The 19,495-nt window shown below is 48.4% G+C and overlaps 1 protein-coding gene across 1 annotated transcript in view; it reads left to right on the plus strand.

Moving 5' to 3' along the window:
• The window catches only part of SLC14A2 (solute carrier family 14 member 2), a 41,897-nt gene extending 30,346 nt beyond the window's left edge, over positions 1-11,551 (plus strand). Inside the window, exons 14-16 of the mRNA XM_029910909.1 lie at positions 7,870-8,004; positions 9,614-9,663; positions 10,827-11,551. Of these exons, the coding sequence (XP_029766769.1) occupies positions 7,870-8,004; positions 9,614-9,663; positions 10,827-11,006 (365 nt within the window). The 3' untranslated portion in view covers positions 11,007-11,551. The remainder of the gene's footprint in view (positions 1-7,869; positions 8,005-9,613; positions 9,664-10,826) is intronic.
• The last annotated feature ends 7,944 nt before the right edge of the window (positions 11,552-19,495 follow it).

A 19,495-nucleotide genomic window follows, 5' to 3' on the forward strand; every position in this document is an offset into this window, starting at 1 on the left:
GCTGGCAGACGTGGGGCTGCATTGCTACACAGCAGCAGCCCCTTGCCTTTTGGCAGTAGATGGTGTATTAAGATTGATATCCGTCGTCGTCATATTGCGGTTCGATCAGAGGCACCTGGGCAGACATGCTCAGTCCTATTGAACTGTCTTGACGATGATGGCTATCAATCTTAGTACACTAACTGCCAAGCGTCCAGTATTTTCTGCCAAGCACCCAGAAGATGCCGAGGGCTATTAGTCATGCTGCACCGTCATCTGCCAGCTTAAGATGTAAAAAATAGATTTGTTCTGTATTCATTTGCTTCCCCCTCCCTCCGTGAAATCAACGGCCTGCTAAACCCAGGCTTTTGAGTTCAATCTTTGGGGGGGCCCATTCTGTGTGACAGTTGTTTGTGTTTCTCCCTGATGCACAGCCACCTTTCTTGATTTTAATTCCCTGTACCTGTACGCCATGTCGTCACTCGCCCCTCCCTCCCTCCCTCCTTCCCCTGGTCCGTCAGATACTAGTTTCGCGCCTTTTTTCAGACCAGACGCCATAGCTAGCACTGGGATCATGGAGCCCGCTCAGATCACCGCGGCAATTATGAGCACTATGAACACCACGCGCATTGTCCTGGAGTATATGCAGAGCCAGGACATGCCAAAGCAAAACCAGGACCAGCCGAGGAGGCGATTGCAGCGCGGCGACGAGAGTGATGAGGAAATTGACATGGACATAGACCTCTCACAAGGCACAGGCCCCAGCAATGTGGAAATCATGGTATTACTGGGGCAGGTTCATGCCGTGGAACGCCGATTCGGGGCCCGGGAAACAAGCACAGACTGGTAGGACCACATAGCGTTGCAGGTGTGGGACGATTCCCAGTGGCTGCGAAAATTTCGCATGCGTAAGGGCACTTTCATGGAACTTTGTGACTTGCTTTCCCCTGCCCTGAAGCGCCAGAATACCAGGATGAGAGCAGCCCTCACAGTTGAGAAGCAAGTGGCGATAGCCCTGTGGAAGCTTGCAACGCCAGACAGCTACCGGTCAGTCGGGAATCAATTTGGAGTGGGCAAATCTACTGTGGGGGCTGCTGTGATCCAAGTTGCCAGGGCAATGAAAGACCTGGTGATATCAAGGGTAGTGACTCTGGGAAACGTGCAGGCCATAGTGGATGGCTTTGCTGCAATGGGATTCCCAAACTGTGGTGGGGCCATAGATGGAACCCATATCCCTATCTTGGCACCGGAGCACCAAGCCACCGAGTACATAAACCGCAAGGGGTACTTTTCAATGCTGCTGCAAGCCCTGGTGGATCACAAGGGATGTTTCACCAACATCAACGTGGGGTGGCCGGGAAAGATACATGATGCTCGCGTCTTCAGGCACTGTGCTCTGTTTCGAAAGCTGGAGAAAGGGACTTTCTTCCCAGACCAGAAAGTAACCGTTGGGGATGTTGAAATGCCTATCGTGATCCTTGGGGACCCAGCCTACCCCTTAATGCCATGGCTCATGAAGCCGTACACAGGCAGCCTGGACTGGAGTCAGGACCTGTTCAACTACAGGCTGAGCAAGTGCCGAATGGTGGTGGAATGTGCATTTGGACGTTTAAAAGCGCGCTGGCGCAGCTTACTGACTCGCTCAGACCTCAGCGAAAAGAATATCCCCATTGTTATTGCTGCTTGCTGTGCGCTCCACAATATCTGTGAGAGTAAGGGGGAGACATTTATGGCAGGGTGGGAGGTTGAGGCAAATCGCCTGGCCGCTGATTATGCACAGCCAGACACCAGGGCGGTTAGAGGAGCACAGCAGGGCGCGGTGCGCATCAGAGAAGCTTTGAAAACGAGTTTTGTGACTGGGCAGGCTACGGTGTGAAACTTCTGTTTGTTTCTCCTTGATGAACCCTCCGCCCCTCCCCCCCTGGTTCAGTCTACTTCCCTGTAAACCAACCACCCCACCCTCCCCTCCCCCCTTCGAGCACCGCTTGCAGAGGCAATAAAGTCATTGTTACTTCACATTAATGCATTCTTTATTAACTCATCACACAACTAGGGGGATAATTGCCAAGGTAGCCTGGGATGGGTGGGGGAGGAGGGAAGGAAAAGGACACACTGCAGTTTAAAACTTTAACTCTTATTGAAGGCCAGCCTTCTGATGCTCGGGCAATCATCTGGGGTGGAGTGACTGGGTGGCCGGAGGCCCCCCCACCGTGTTCTTGGGCGTCTGGGTGAGGAGGCTATGGAACTTGGGGAGGAGGGCTGTTGGTTACACAGGGGCTGTAGCGGCGGTCTCTGCTCCTGCTGCCTTTCCTGCAGCTCAACCATACGCTGGAGCATATCAGTTTGATGCTCCAGCAGCCGGAGCATCGACTCTTGCCTTCTGTCTGCAAGCTGACACCACCTATCATCTTCAACCCGCCACTTGCTCTGTTCATCCTGCGATTCAGCCCGCCACCTCTCCTCTCGTTCATATTGTGCTTTTCTGTAGTCTGACATTGACTGCCTCCACACATTCTGCTGTGCTCTGTCAGTGTGGGAGGACATCTGGAGCTCCGTGAACATATCATCCCGCGTCCTCCGTTTTCTCCTTCTAATCTTCACTAGCCTCTGTGAAGGAGAAACATTTGCAGCTGGTGGAGGAGAAGGGAGAGGTGGTTAAAAAAGACACATTTTAGAGAACAATGGGTACACTCTTTCACGTTAAATTTTGCTGTTCACATTACACAGCACATGTGCTTTTGTTACAAGGTCGCATTTTTCCTCTTATATTGAGGGCCTGCCGGTTTGGTGTGAGAGATCACTCACGCAGTGCCAGGCAACAGATTTCGGCTTGCAGGCAGCCATGGTAAGACACAGTCTTTTGGCTTTTTTAACCTTCTTAACATGTAGCGCTCTCATTTCCCATACCAAGCACCCGTTGGGTTGGCCATTTAAAATGGGTTTGCAATGTAAAAGGAGGGGCTGCGGTTTCCGGGTTAACATGCAGCACAAACCCAACTAACTCCCCTCCCCCCCCACACCCAATTCTCTGGGATGATCACTTCACCCCTCCCCCCCACCGCGTGGCTAACAGCGGGGAATATTTCTGTTCAGCAGAGCAGGAAGGGGCACCTCTGAATGTCCCCTTAATAAAATCACCCCATTTCAACCAGGTGACCATGAATAATATCACTCTCCTGAGGATAACAAAGAGCGATAAGGAATGGATGTTGTCTGCATGCCAGCAAACACCGGGACCATACGCTGCCATGCTTTGTTATGCAATGATACCAGACTACGTGCTACTGGCCTAGCGTGGTAAAGTGTCCTACCATGGCGGACGGGATAAGGCAGCCCTCCCCAGAAACCTTTTGCAAAGGCTTTGGGAGTACATGAAGGAGAGTTTTCTGGAGATGTCCCTGGAGGATTTCCGCTCCATCCCCATACACGTTAACAGACTTTTCCAGTAGCTGTACTGGCCGCGATTGCCAGGGCAAATTAATCATTAATCATTAAACACGCTTGCTTTTAAACCATGTGTAATATTTACAAAGGTACACTCACCAGAGGTCCCCTGTGTGCCCTCAGGGTCTGGGAGCACGCCTTGGGTGAGTTCGGGGGTTACTGGTTCCAGGTCCAGGGTGATAAACATATCCTGGCTGTTGGGGAAACCGGTTTCTCCGCTTCCTTGCTGCTGTGAGCTATCTACATTATCTCCATCCTCATCTTCCTCGTACCCCGAACCCGCTTCCCTGTGTGTTTCTCCAGTGAGGGAGTCATAGCACACGGTTGGGGTAGTGGTGGCTGCACCCCCTAGAATGGCATGCAGCTCCGCGTAGAAGCGGCATGTTTGCGGCTCTGCCCCGGACCTTCCGTTTGCTTCTCTGGCTTTGTGGTAGGCTTGCCATAGCTCCTTAATTTTCACGCGGCACTGCTGTGCGTCCCTGTTATGGCCTCTGTCCTTCATGGCCTTGGAGACCTTTTCTAATGTTTTGCCATTTCGTTTACTGCTTCGGAGTTCAGCTAGCACTGATTCATCTCCCCATATGGCGAGCAGATCCTGTACCTCCCGTTCTGTCCATGCTGGAGCTCTTTTGAGATCCTGGGACTCCATCACGGTTAGCTGTGCTGATGAGCTCTGCGTGGTCACCTGTGCTCTCCATGCTGAGCAAACAGGAAATGAAATTCAAACGTTCGCGTGCCTTTTCCTGTCTACCTGGTCAGTGCATCTGAGTTGAGAGTGCTGTCCAGAGCGGTCACAATGAAGCACTGTGGGATAGCTCCCGGAGGCCAATAACGTTGAATTCCGTCCACACTACCCCAATTCCGACCCGCTAAGGCTGATTTTATCGCTAATCCCCTCGTCGGAGGTGGAGTAAAGAAACCAATTTAAAGGGCCCTTTAAGTCGAAAGAAAGGGCTTCATCGTGTGAACGTGTCCAGGCTTAATTCGATTTAACGCTGCTAAAGTCGACCTAAACTCGTAGTGTAGACCAGGCCTCAGTCTTCTCTTTTCCAAATTAAACAAACCTAATTCTTTCAGCCTTCCTTCATAAGTCATATTCTCTAGACCTTTTATCATTCTTGTTGCTCTTCTCTGGACCCTCTCCAATTTCTCCACATCTTTTTTGGAATGCGATGCCCAGAACTGGACACAATACTCCAGTTGAGGCCTAATCAGCGCAGAGTAGAGCGGAAGAATGACTTCTCGTGTCTTGCTCACAACACACCTGTTAATACATCCCAGAATCATGTTTGCTTTTTTTGCAACAGCATCACACTGTTGACTCATATTTAGCTTGTGGTCCACTATAACCCGTAGATCCCTTTCTGCCATACTCCTTCCTAGACAGTCTCTTCCCATTCTGTATGTGTGAAACTGATTGTTCCTTCCTAAGTGGAGCACTTTGCATTTGTCTTTATTAAACTTCATCCTGTTTACCTCAGACCATTTCTCCAATTTGTCCAGATCATTTTAAATTAGGACCCTATCCTCCAAAGCAGTTTCAATCCCTCCCAGTTTGGTATCATCTGCAAACTTAATAAGCATACTTTCTATGCCAATATCTAAGTCATTGATGAAGATATTGAACAGAGCCAGTCCCAAAACAGACCCCTGCGGAACCCCACTTGTTATACCTTTCCACCAGGATTGGGAACCATTAATAACTACTCTCTGAGTACGGTTATCCATACCTTCTATGTCCTTTCCAAATCCCACCCCACAGTGGGTCCTTCAGTGCCACTGGCTGTGCATTCCGGTGTGCATTCTGTGTATTCCAATGTGAGTCCGAGACACACACACACACACACACACACCCTTATATGCCCTGATTTACATACACACACCCAGGGTCATCAGCAGGGAGCAGAACCTGGGGACCTTCAGCACCACAGCAGAGACCTCTGTCACTTGAATTAAAGAGAGACCTCTGTTAGCGAGCAGCAGTGGTAGGGCTGGTAACTGATGAGGAGCAGTCACTGGGAGGGGGGCTGAGTGTGTCCGTGCTCACATGCACAAACACGCTAGAGGGGTAGAGAATTCTGTGTGTTTGTAATAATCATCCCAGCCACTAGAGGGGTGTGGGTATGAGGGTGGGTGTGTGCAATGCACATCCTAGCTGCTAGAGGGCTCTGTGTGCCTATAATGCCCAATCCTAGTGCTGACATCTTCACCCTAATCCCAGTACTGACACGCCAGCCCTAACAATGACTCCCTCGCCCATCCCCAACCCTAACCCCACCCTCTAGTGCTAGTGCCCGAACTAGGGTTGCCAGGCGTCCAATTTTCAACAGAACACCCGGTCGAAAAGGGACGCTCCCCTGCCCGGTGAAAATGAGCAAGTGAGGGTGGAGGAGCATGAGCGACAGAGGGAGAAGGGAAGATGGAGTGAGCAGGGCGGGGTCTTGGAGAAGGGGCGGGGCAAGGGTGTTTGGTCAGGAAGTTGGCAACCCTAGCCCACACCCTGTCGCAGAACTCTGACCCCATTACTCCCATGCTGATGCCTGGACATTAATGCTAGCCTCCTCAGCTAGGGTGTGCATGGCAGCTTCAGGAGCCGTACTCACGCTGTTACACCTATAAGGTTTCAACACAACAGTTATACTTTTATACTTCAGCACACACACATCAAAACACGTTCCCCTCTGATCTTCTCGCTGAGCTGACTTCTCAGTCTTAATCGTGTGGCCATGGTACTGTCGGGTGTGTCGCCTGGCCTCTTCGGAGCTTGAGAAAAAACGCACCAGCTCGGTTCTTTCAAACACTTCAGAACCCTGCCAGCAAACAAAGTCTGGGGATCTCCACAGCTAGCAGCATTCCAGCCCTTGGGTCAATTACAGACTGCTCCTCTTGGGGTATGTCCACACTGCGATTAAAAACAGCGGGCCCGTGTCAGCTGACTTGGGCTCGGACTAAGGGGCTGCTTAATTGCAGTGTAGACATTCGACTCAGACCCTCAGACCCCATGAGTTGCCCTGCCCTGCTCTCTGCACAAGTGCAGATACAGTATCCAGCTAAGAGCCGTGTTCCCTCCCCATTGCTTCTCTCCCTTTCTTTGTGCCAAAGCCAAATGCAGCAGTATAAAGCATGTGTGTTACATCAACACCAGTGACCATTAGTTTAATAAATGGTTAATTGAACCATCAAGAGATGCACACACCTGAACTGAGTAACTGTGATCTTCATGCTCTAACCCTTGTTTTTCCTCCCATCCCATCCTTATTGTTTGTTACCTCTTGTCATTGTGGCATATCTAAAAGTCAGGCCCCAATGTTGCAAAAACATTTGCTAGTGCACACACTTATACCAGCATGGAAGCCCACTGACTACATGATCTGACTTAGGGCTTGGCTCACCCTTACCTTATAATTTACATAGATGATGACTCCTGAGCTTCCCAGATCAAATATCTCCCTCTGCTCACAGCCTTTTACACTCACTTTGCCCTGGGGCAAATCACCAACCTGTTACTAGAGTTCTGTATAAAAGATAGGCATATATATAGGCATACATGGTAGATAGCTAATGTAAAAAGTGCCATCTACCAGCATGGAAGATTAGGTAACATTGCTCATCAATTTGTAGGTTCGATAAAGCCATTGTTGTTGCGCACTGTGAAAGGGTCCCCACGTGCAAGAGGCATGGGGATGCTCGGGTCTTTGATGATCAGAAAACCTGTGATCAGCAGAAATGCTTCCTTGGAACGAAGGTGAAAATTACAAACATCAGCCACAACTCTCCCTTTCCCCTACCCAATGGTAATAAAACAATTAACAGTTGGTTTTAAAAATCCTCCTGCAGAGTTTGCAACCCATATATTGCAACATTCTATTCTATTGTATTCTGTGTAGGTTCTTATGCCACCCTCACCGCCAGGGCCAGCTCCAGGGGAGTGGCCGCCCCAAGCACCTGCTTGCCAAGCTGGTGTCTGGAGCCGGCCCTGCTCACCGCTGTAGTATCTGCACACCTTCCAGTAGTGCATTAAGTGATATGATTCAGCTCTCCCCGCCTCCCTCTCTCCTGGGGGGGGGGGAGAATTGTGTGTGAAGTGCAGTTTGGTTTTGTAAATGTCCACACTGCTCTATGTTGGTGTTAGAGAAGGCTGGTCAAAGAACGACACCTTTGGATTTTAAGCTGGTGATGTCGGAGATGGAATTCATGATTGTCCTTAGCTCCTATGCTCATATTTAAGAAGCAGAAAGTGAAACTGATCATCAATCTATTTTAATTACCTATGCAATGTGTAGTACAAAGAGTAAACATGCAGCAGAAAGGATGGCAGGCCATTAGAAGTTTGAATGCTTTGAATGTCAGCACTAGTAACAAAGAGAAAGAAACCAGTTCGGTTAATAATGAGTGATATTTTTTTTTAACGCGAGTTTCCCTTGATGTGTCTTCCTTCCTTTACAGGCTTGACTGCTGCAGCGCCCTTTGCTGAGATCTACTCTGGCTTTTGGGGCTACAACAGCGTCCTCTCCTGCATTGCAATAGGAGGCATGTTCTACGCTCCCACATGGCAGACCCACTTGCTAGCAGTTGCCTGCGGTATGCCTGCTACCATCCTTCATTTTAAATGCACCTAGTGCTTGTGAAAGATGCTAAATGTGTGACTAGGGTGACCAGGTGTCCCGATTTTATACTGACAGTCCTGATTGATTAGCTAGGGCTAAAATATGCCATTTGGGCACCAGCCCATGTTTTTCAGGGGGAGGGAAGATCCACATGCTGAAAAGAGACCTCAGGGAGAGACCATGCCTCAGGGAAGTTCAATCTCATCCCAAGCCGCCCACTGCACAGGGTGCGTTTGCACAGCAGCCTGTTCCCACAGCCATGCCCAGCATGCTCCATGGGTAGTGCTGGTCAGAAAATAGGGGGTTTTCCTCAGAAAATGTTGACTTTTCAGTGAAATATCAAATATATATATATATATTGGCCGAAAACTGAAATATTTTAATTCAAAATGGCACCACCATGCCCCATGGGAATTGTAGTTTAGTTGCCTCATGCTCTCATTCTCCTCTATGGAGAGGACTACATGTCCTGGACTACATGTCCCATGAGGCACCACTTTCTCCCATGTTGGTGAGGGGAGAAGGTGCATCATAGGGGTCATGACACTTCATGGAAGACATAGTCACTGAGAGAGGAGAATGGGTGCAAAAGGCACACACACTATGGCTTCCATTAGGCACAGCAGCGCCATTTTGAATGAAAACATTTCCATTTTCAGTGAAAACTGTAAACTTTTCTGATTTTAGGCATTCCATTTTTCGACGAAGTGTCGAAGTTTCCCATACAGAGCAGGTGCTCTTCACAAAAAAATCAATTGAGTCAAAAACCCAAATTTCTTTTGGAAAACACTTTCAACAGGAAATTTTCAATCAGCATTATCTATAGGGGGTATAGAGAGAAGGGGCAGATCTATGGGCCTACCTCCCCAACCCATTTGGGAGAAATTCATACACAGAGCAGTTTTAAACCAGTTTTTCATTCTGTAAACTCCCTTTCATGCTCACACACAACATGGCAGGACGCAAGGTATGCACAGGAATGTGTCCTCCATCAGCAATGAATAGAAGTTACGGGCACGATGCAGGAATCACTGGGTGACACTCTATGGCCTGTTATGTAGGAGGTCAGACTAGATGAACATAATGGTCCCTTCTGGCCTTAGGCTATGTCTACACTACAGCCTATGTGGGCAAAACTTATGTCACTCAGGGGTGCGAATATTCAACCCCCTGAGACACATAAGTGACAGCGACATAAGCACTCGTGGGCACAGCACTATGTTGCCAGGAGAGTTTCTCCTGCCGATATAGCTTCTGCCACTTCCGCAGGTGGGTATTTTTAAGCCAACGGGAGAGCTCTTTCCCATCGGCATAGAGCATCCTCACCAGACGCACTGCAGCGGCGCCACTGTATCGGTACAGCTGGGTTTCTGCAGCCTTGTACCTATAGACAAACCCTTAAAATCTATGAAAACCAAACATTTGTGCCCGGCACTGATCCATCGAAAAAACAAAGATGTGTGTCTGTGTATCTATAAGGAGGTGCAATCAGGGGATGTGGGATTGTGGTGTAATTTTTGCTAACTGTCTAATGCTGCGAGCAAACACGTTTTAACCTGAAGTTTCCTTTGTCCTTTTCACAGCCTTCTTTGGTGCCTATCTGGGAGCCGCACTTGCTAATTCCCTCTCTGTGGTAGGTATTTTTTTTAGTGTTATTTTCTAATTTTCAGTTCCCAGGACTGTTCTGAGGCTGCCAGCAAGTATGAGATAGGACAATAGAGAGGCAAGGTGGGTGAGGTAATATCTTTTATTGAAATAACTTCTGTTGGTGAGAGACAAGCTTTTGAGCTACACAGAGCTCTTCTTCAGGTCTGGGAAAGGTACTCAGGGCAGGTCTACACTTAAACACTGCATCGGCACAGCTACAACACTTTAATGAAGGCCCTCTAAGCCAACGGGAGAGAGCTTCTCCCACTGGCTTAGTTAATCCTCCTCCACGGAAGATAGTGGCTATGTCAAGAGAGGGTGTTCTTCCGCCGACATAGCACTGTCTACACTGGCCCATAGGTTGGTATAACAGTGTCGTTCAGGGGCTTGGATTATTCACACCCCGGAGCAACATAGGTATACCGAAGTAATTTTGTAGTGTAGACAGGGCCGGCTCCAGGTTTTCTGCTGCCCCAAGCGGCAAAAAAAAAAAAAAAAAAAAGCGCCGATCGGCGGCACTTCGGCTGCAGCTCAAAGAGGAAGAGAGGGACTGAGGGACCCACCGCCGAAGACCCAGCCGTGCCGCCCCAATAGCGGATGGAGTGCTGCTCCTTTGTATTGGCTTCCTTAGCTGGTGCCTGGAGCCGGCCCTGAGTGTAGACCAGGGCTCAGAGTGTCACCGCTAAATACAAGTTCAAATAGTTTAGCATAAGTAGTTATCGCATATTCTAAGGGTCCATTCAAGGTGAAGTGGCCTGTTATCACTCCTGAAGTCATAGGACAAAATGGGGGGTTAGTGAGTTAGATTATTGTAATAAGCCATACATCCAGTTTCATACAACGTAGGAACACGAGTCTATTAGGAACTGGGTGAGACAGCCAACTCATTTCACATTGAACACTGAGCAGCCATTTGGTCAACAGCAGCCTAAGGCTCTGTAGCCCATCATACAGCCTGTATGCTACAGTCTGTGTGCACGCGCGTCCACACCCACACCCACACACACACCTCTCCCTCCCTACCTATTTAACAACGGGCTTGTTTTGAAGCTCCATGGTTCTTTGCTTTGCATCTATCTAAGGTAGAAGAATTAAGAAACTAGAACGGTCAAAATTTGAGTGGAATGATCAAGATCCTTTTTCTTTCAGTTTGGATTACCAGCCTGCACCTGGCCTTTCTGCTTCTCCGCATTTCTCTTCCTGCTACTAACTACAGACAACCCTGCCATCTACAAGCTGCCACTCTGCAAAGTCACTTACCCAGAAGCCAACCGTGTCTATTACCTGGCAGTGGAAAGAAACAGGAAGGCAACAGTGATGACAAAATAGCCGTCTAACATGGCTTCCTAATGCAGTTGCACAGCTCTGCTCCAAATATGTGAACTAAATCCTCCTTGGGACATTTCTAAACAGAACAATACTGCATTTTGTTTACTGAAGATGATGATTTTCTTTTGTGTATCATGAAATGGATGTAATTATAATGGATTTCATTTTAGAATTAAGCTGTCTTGCTTAAAGCCTTTACACACTCATTTCCTATAACACAGAGAGCGGTAAGAATGGCTGAGTTATTGGAATGCTGATTAACTGCTGACCCAGAACATTTGGTCTGCATCATGCATGGAGATAGGTGAAGGAGGTAATGCTGGACAGATCTGTACTAGGTTGAGATTAGCTTTTGTGAGTGCAAACATTTGGGCATAGAAATGGCTGAAATAGCCCAAGATCCATTGGTCTCAGGGGATGGTGTAAATCTTACTAGACTAACCATTCTCATGAAGCTCTTGCCTTTCTGAGGTAGAGCAGTAAAATAGAAAATCTTCCCTAGAACCAAAAGGACGGGGACAGCTATATAAGGGGGGTGATGCTGTATGATTGAATATGACCATTTATATTATTGATATTGCCACTGTTATACAGTTGCAACAAATCTTGTACAGGGTATGTCATATAAGGTGTCAATGGCAGGGGCGGCTCTATGTATTTTGACGCCCCAAGCACGGCAGTCAGGTGGATTTCGGCGGCGCGCCTGCGGGCGGTCCGCTGGTAACACGGATTCGGCGGCATGCCTGCGGGAGGTCCGTCGGTCCCGCGCCTTCGGCGTGCCCGCCGCCGAATTGCCGCCGAAGCCGCGGGACCGGCGGACCTCCCGCAGGCATGCCGCCAAAGGCAGCCTGACTGCCGCCCCCCGCGGCTTGCCGCCCCAGGCACGTGCTTGGTGCGCTGGTGCCTGGAGCCGCCCCTGGTCAATGGAAAAGTTATGATTGGCTAAGTATGAATACCCTGTTTATATGCATGTATCATCTTTGTATTTGAAGTTATGAACATTGGCTATATACTGGCATTATACACATGTGTTGTATTCCCGGGTAACACCCACCTGGTAAAATTTACATAAAGGCCAGACAGCTATGTAGTGAGGGCCCATCAAGAACACTTAGCTCTCACAGTGGGCCATAGAAGAAACTCATTCCACCCAGATAGCTCTGTGGATACCTCAAACTCCAAGGGGCCAATGGCCATCCCTTGTGAGTCTTCAAGCCATGTAAGGACATGTGATATGCTCGTGTGACCTTGGACTCCATCTTGGGCCAGTAACTTTCCACAAACAAAGGCCGTGAGCTTTGTTTGAGACAGTAAATTTCCAGATACATGGCAGAAGATACAAAAGACCCCTGAGATATCTCCATTTTGCCTCTTTTCCTGTCCTGATTCTATGGATGTACAGCAAAAAGGAGCATTTTGAACTATGGACTCAGGACCTTCCAATCTTTTGGAAGTTACCAGAGGGGCTTTACAAGCCTGCTACAAACCTAATATAAGGACTTTGCAATTATTTGTATGGATATGATCTATTAACCACTACTAACTCTCTTCTTTTCTTTTTTTATTAAACCTTTAGTTTTTAGTTACTAAAGGATTGGCATCAGTGTGATTACCGGGTAAGATCTGAGTTATATATTGACCTGGCTAAATGGCTGATCTCTTGGGATTAGAGCATAGGCACCGACTCTGTGGGCGGTCCAGGGCTCAAGCACCCATGGAAAAAAAAATTGTGGGTGCTCAGCACCCACCAGCCCTGGCTGCTCAGTGGTGCCACTGATCAGCTGTTTGGCAGATGCGCTCCGGGGAGGGCGGAGAGCAGTGGGTTGGGGGCAACAGGAGGAAGGGGCAGAGTGGGGGCGGGGCTCACGATGGAGTGGGGGTTGAACACCCATAGAAAAAAATAAAAGTCAACATCTATGGATTAGGACTATATATTTGATTAAATTTGTTTTCAGTAACCACTCATCATAGAGTCCAGTGTCTGGCTGGTGAGTCAAGAGCTGGAATACCTAAGGAGACTGCATTTTTGGCTTCTTGTTAACCAGTATGGTGAGACAGATGTTTACTTTTGTTACTGGCTTGGTATAATCTAATGTTAGAATAATCACCAGTTTGGGGTGAGTCTGCCCTATTTCTCAGCAGTTTGTCCTGAATTTGGCATCCTCAGCTGTAATCCACCGAGGCTCTGTGATGGGGGGCGTTGAATTCACAATTCAGAGTTACTTGGGTTGGTGTTTCTGGTTCGGTCTCATTCTTAAGTAAAAAAACCCAGCTCCAGATTAAACACATGGTTCCACTTTGTAGCCCAGTGGGCCATCTTACCTGTATTATATTCATTGCTTTGTTATTCTGCTTTATTATATTTAGTAGCAATGCAAGGAACCTACAGGCTTTTATCCTGTAAGATTTGGCTTTAGCAGATAGTGTGAGGTTTGAGGCCTATAGCCTTTGGAATAGATAAATTTAAGTAACTCATGAGTTATAGGGAACGGAAAGTAGCATGCAAGAGGGGGAATTTTGTCCAGAATACCAACATCAGCCACGCACAGAACATAGCTGACACCAGCATCTGGAAGGTTCCGGACAGAATGTCCGACCGCAAAGGTGCCATGTCCACAAATTGACGTGTATGCTAATAGGGTAACATCATACATATACTAACCTATAGAAAAATGACACCTTATGGGGAGGAAATACAAATAAGGACCTCTATTGAATATACATTGGACATGGTAACATCAGCATAACCTGCTATAAAAAGTAGCATCCCAGGGGTAGCAAGGAGAGAGATGTAGACCTTGGGAGGGGCCAGAATAATGGCCACCGGGGAAGATGAGGACGGTGACAGTGATTAAAAAGATAATGGTTAACATTCCAGGGTGTAAGTATGGCCATCCAGATGTACTTTCTGTATTATCTCTATCCGCTTTGTTAAGTTTAAGTGTGTGTATAACTTTGCTAAATTATTAATAAAACATTTATCTTTATAAAAAGTTCCTATAATGTAAGTATCAGAGGGGTAGCCATGTTAGTCTGGATCTGTAAAAAGCAACAAAGAGTCCTGTGGCACCTTATAGACTAAGAGATGTATTGGAGCATAAACTTTCATGGGTGAATACCCACTTCGTCAGATGCATGATGCGTCTGACGAAGTGGGTATTCACCCACGAAAGTTTATGCTCCAATACATCTGTTAGTCTATAAGGTGCCATAGGACTCTTTGTTGCTTTTTATAATGTAAGTGTTGCACCTGTGCATATCGGGGTTCCCAAATTGCATATTAATTTTACAATAATCTAACTGGGCCTAATCTTGGGACAACACCCAGTTAATCCTCAAGTTACAATTGTATACACCCAACTTTGTATACACCCAATTATATACACCCAATTTTGGGTCAGGCTACAGATGGCACCCCAGATGGGACTTTTGGTGTTTCCACTCTGTGTCTGGGGATGTTTGAATCTGGTGTTTTTGTTCTGGCTCATCTAGAGCTACGAGTGACTGGGATAATGGGCATCCTGAAGCTTCTGACTAGAGCAAAGGAGAATGACGTTAACAAACACTGGCTCCTGAGACTAGTATTCCTGAAATGAAGACATGCCTGATCTGAGGACCCAGTCGCATTGGTTGAGCTGGTCCTCAGTCACAGACAGCCAAAAAAGGAATGTGAAGAACAGGGGTTTTAAGGCGTTTGAGGGAAAACAGCATTATACCCAAGCCCCATGCATTCTGCCACATGGCTTTTACCTCATGCAGTAGAGGCTCGTGCACTAAGCTCCAGAGGTCCAAAGTTTGATCCTGCCCGCCGACGACTGGGGTCTGTCGGTGTTACAAACACACACACACCGGAAGAATACCATGAATACTGGAAAGGGAAATATTTATTTACAGAGGGCTGAATGGAGAAAAACAACAGGGGGAAAGATGGGGTGGTTGGTAAAACAGGGTTACGTTCAACACAAGGCCCCACAGACCCAGTGGCACCACAGTCTGAAAAGGCAGACACCGAGCAATGTGTCTGCACTCAGAGTTCAGGAGTCCTCCATAAAGTCCCAGTCCAGTGGAGTGTCTTGGGTGCTCCTGGTCGTCTTCAGCACCAGGAATCTTTCCCCAACAAACCCCTCCATTGCCCTCTTCTACTGCTCTCTGCAAAGCCACACGCGACAACCTTCCCACTTAGCGAGCGACAGCCTCCCTCTTTGTTCCCAGGGCAAAGTCACAAGCCCCAGTACTCATGGCCCCATACAGCTCTGGGCAGCAGTGATAGTGGGTCCAGCTCCGGTTTGTCATTCTTGGGTGATTCCTCCCTGGCATGGTGCTCCTCCTGGCTCCTGTCCTGGGGTGATCCTGTCAGCCACTATGTCCCTCCCAGGTAGGGTTACCGCCTTTGAAATGCAAAAATACCCAGCACGCCCGCCCTCCTCAAGGCAAGTCCGAGGCAACCCGAACCACAAGGCAACTCCGCAACCCCCACCTTCAACAACCACTTATAGTATCTAGAGAGATAGCACATATAGATAAGATTGACCACATCAATGATAACTCACCAGGGTATGTTTTATCAGCACATTTTGCCATCTAGGCTTTGTAGTCTGGTTTGTTTAACCAGTTAATGGGCTGTTTCTGATGCAAACTTTTTTTCCAGGGGTCTAGTAGGATCACTGGCACCATAGCACTGCTCTTCCATTATTTAATATGCCTTGCACGTCTCCTCACACTCACATGGCCCTCTCTCAACACACACGCAGTGCTCTTGCCTGTTGTTGGGCAGCCGGCTGCTGTATTTTCAACCGTTTTGATCTGTTATCACTTAAACTGTGGAAGTGGGAACACGGCAGCAGCTTTCGCTGGACACAGAAACTTTTAACATTAGCTATCTCAGTGTATTGTGATAATAACGCAAATCCTTACACCCACATTAAAAAAAAACCCGGCAGAGTAAATCATTTTCCTTGCAACTGCAAATCCATAATAAAACCAGCTACACACACACACACACTCTCTCTCTCTCGAACAAGCAGCACTTCCTCCCCTCATGAGTTAAAGGGGCCATGCTCGTTAAACCCCCAAAGGGTTACAGAAACAGTCATCCATGGGGAAATCCTGTCACCACTGCTGGAGCAGGTGTTCTTTGCTTGTCTTTGTGTCTTTAGAAGGTACAGAGAAAGCAGGACTAAGGCCTAGATCCTCAAAGGGCTTTAGTCACCTATTTGAGGATCTAGGCCTATGAGTAGGGCCCTACCAAATTCACAGCTGTGAAATCTGGTCTCCCCTGTGAAATCTGGTCTTTTGTGTGCTTTTACCCTATACTATGCAGATTTCAAGGGGGAGACGAGTGTTTCTCAAACTGGAGGTCCCAACACAAGAGAGTCACGGGGGGGGGTCACAAGGTTATTGTAGGGGGGTTGTGGTATTGTCACCCTTACTTCTGACCTGCCTTCAGAGCTGGGTGGCCGGTTCTAAAGGCAGCAGCTGTTGGCTGGGCGCTCAGTTTTGAAGGCAGCACCCCACCAGCTGCAGAGCAGAAGTAATGGTGGCAATACCGTACCATGCCACCCTTACTTCTGCGCTGCTGCCTTCAGAGCTGGGCGGCCAGAGAGTGGCAGTTGCTGACTGAGGGCCCAGCGCTGCAGGCAGCAGCACAGAAGTAAGGGTGACACTCCCATATCAGGCCATCCTTACTTCTGAGTTGTTGCTGGTGGTGGCGCTACCTTCAGAGCTGGACTCCTGACCAGCAGCTGCTGCTTTCCTGCTGCCCAACTCTGAAGGCAGCACCAGCAGCAGTGCAGAAGTAAAGGTGGCAGTATGGCGACCTTCTTATAATAACTTTGTGATTCCTCCCCCCCCACCCCAAAAACCCTCTTTTGGGTTAGGACCCCCCACGGTTACAACACGGTGAAATTTCAGATTTAAACATCTGAAATCACAAAATTAACTATTTTAAAAATTCTATTACCATGAAATTGACTGAAACGGATTGTGAATTTAGTAGGGCCCTACCTATGTGATGAGGTCTTAGTCAGGAGCAGCAGAAGGGGCCTCAAAGTGTGGGGGGGCACTGGCGCCTGACCTGTTCTGCCCCCCTGCATTACCGTTTCTACCTGAGGCCCTGCCTCCCACACCACCCATTCCCCCAAGGCCCCGCCCCCACATCGCCTCTTCCCCCAAGGCCCCATGCCCACACTGCCTCTTCCCCCCCAAGACCCTAGCCCGCCACGCGTTCCTCTCCACCACCACCCCGGTCACTCACCCTTATGGCTGATAAAAAGTGATGGAGCCACGGTCCCCTGCCCCCCTCCCCACCTCCCCCACCCCCGTTCTGGTGAGCCTGGGCTGTGAGGCCATGGAAGGGAGCTCAGGACAATGATGGAGAACAGCAGGGTCCAGGATAGTGATGGGGGGGTTGGGGGGAGGCAGGGCAGGGCTAGGGGGATCTGTGGCGGGCAGCAGGAGCCAGCACCAAAATATAACTGTACAGTATTGTTATTATTGTTATTATTGAGTCTGTAAAAAAACCAGCCTACATAAACTCTGGCAGATTAGCCAATGGGACCCGTGCCCAGGGGCCCAAGCCAATTGGGCGGCCACTGGAAAAATGGTCACGCCCATGTCCCAACCACCCGGTGCTCCTGCTGGGGAGTGGGGGAAGCCTCTGTGCCCCAACCCTGCTCCTGACCTTATTTCCCGGCAGGAGCACTGGGGGAGGGAGTGGGGGACCGCAGCTTGAAGGGGTGGGAGAGGGCCTCCACTTGCTCTGGCCCAGGGCCCCCAAAACCCCTAATCTGCCTCTGTACATAAATAAAGTACAATGATTTGGCCATGTCTGTGTGCATATTTATTTGTTTTTCCTAAAGTTAATTAAGTATTTTAGAAAAAGTTGTCAGAGCGGCCACCAGCAAGAGTCGGTGGCCATACTCTGAGGCCACCAAAAATTTTGTTGTGTGAACCCCTGGTCTCAAAAAATCCAAGACAGCCAGCTAGCCAGCCTCCTTTTGTAAACCTCCAGTGAAGGAGCGTCCACAACCTCCCAAGGCATCTGTTCCATTGTCCTACTGTTCTTACAGCTAGGAAGTGCTTCCTGTCATTTAGTCTAAATCTGCTATGCTGCAGTTTGAACCCATTGCCTCTTGTCCTGCCCTCTGTGGCAAAAGAGACCAACTTTTCTCCATTTTTATGGCAGCCTTTCAAGTATCTGAAGCCTGCTATCATGTGCCCCTTAATCACCTCTTTTACAAACAAAACATACGTGGTTCCTTCATAGAATCATAGAATCATAGAATATCAGGCTTGGGAGGGACCTCAGGAGGTCATCTAGTCCAACCCCCTGCTCAAAGCCGGACTAATTCCCAACCAAATCATCCCAGCCAGGGCTTTGTCAAGCCTGACCTTAAAAACCTCTAAGGAAGGAGATTCCACCACCTCCTTAGGTAACCCATTCCAGTGCTTCACCACCCTCTTAGTGAAAAAGTTTTTCCTAATATCCAACCTAAACCTCCCCCACTGCAACTTGAGACCATTACTCCTTGTTCTGTCATCTGCTACCACTGAGAACAGTCTAGATCCATCCTCTTTGGAGCCCCCTTTCAGGTAGTTGAAAGCAGCTACCAAATCCCCCCTCATTCTTCTCTTCTGCAGACTAAACAATCCCAGTTCCCTAAGCCTCTCCTCATAAGTCATGTGCTCCAGCCCCCTAATCATTTTTGTTGCCCTCCGCTGGACTCTTTCCAATTTTTCCACATCCTTCTTGTAGTGTGGGGCCCAAAACTGGACACAGTACTCCAGATGAGGCCTCACCAATGTCGAATAGAGGGGAATGATCACGTCCCTCGATCTGCTGGCAATGCCCCTACTTATAGAGCCCAAAATGCCGTTAGCCTTCTTGGCAACAAGGGCACACTGTTGACTCATATCCAGCTTCTTGTCCACGGTAACCCCTAGGTCCTTTTCTGCAGAACTGCTTCCTAGCCATTCGGTCCCTAGTCTGTAACAGTGAATGGGATTCTTCCGTCCTCAGTGCAGGACTCTGCACTTGTCCTTGTTCAACCTCATCAGGTTTCTTTTGGCCCAATCCTCCAATTTGTCTAGGTCCCTCTTCAGCCAAGATGTTAGTCCAGACTCACTTCCACCACCCCCATGAGTCATCTCACTTAGGTTGATAAAAAGCAGGCTGATACTCGTTCACACAGCACCTGTAAGAAGTTTTAGCAATTCAGTAGGGCCTGTGCCAAGGGATATGTATGCATGGGAATTGTAGCTATGCCAGGAATGGCGCATCAGCATTTACATATCCACACACGGAAGGATTTCACAATGGCTCATGTTGCTATTTTTGGAATATGCCACCAGAGGGAGCCAAAACATCAGAGCATAACAAGACTACCTTAAGGTTGGTATTTTTTTAACTACACTAGATCCTCCGGAATGGAGGTTGTTGGTAATTCTGAAATGTCCCTAACTCTGAACAAAACATTATGTTGGTTCTTTCA

Source organism: Terrapene carolina, unplaced genomic scaffold, assembly GCF_002925995.2.
Source record: "Terrapene carolina triunguis isolate 2854851 unplaced genomic scaffold, T_m_triunguis-2.0 Scaffold69, whole genome shotgun sequence".
NCBI lineage: Eukaryota > Metazoa > Chordata > Testudines > Emydidae > Terrapene > Terrapene triunguis.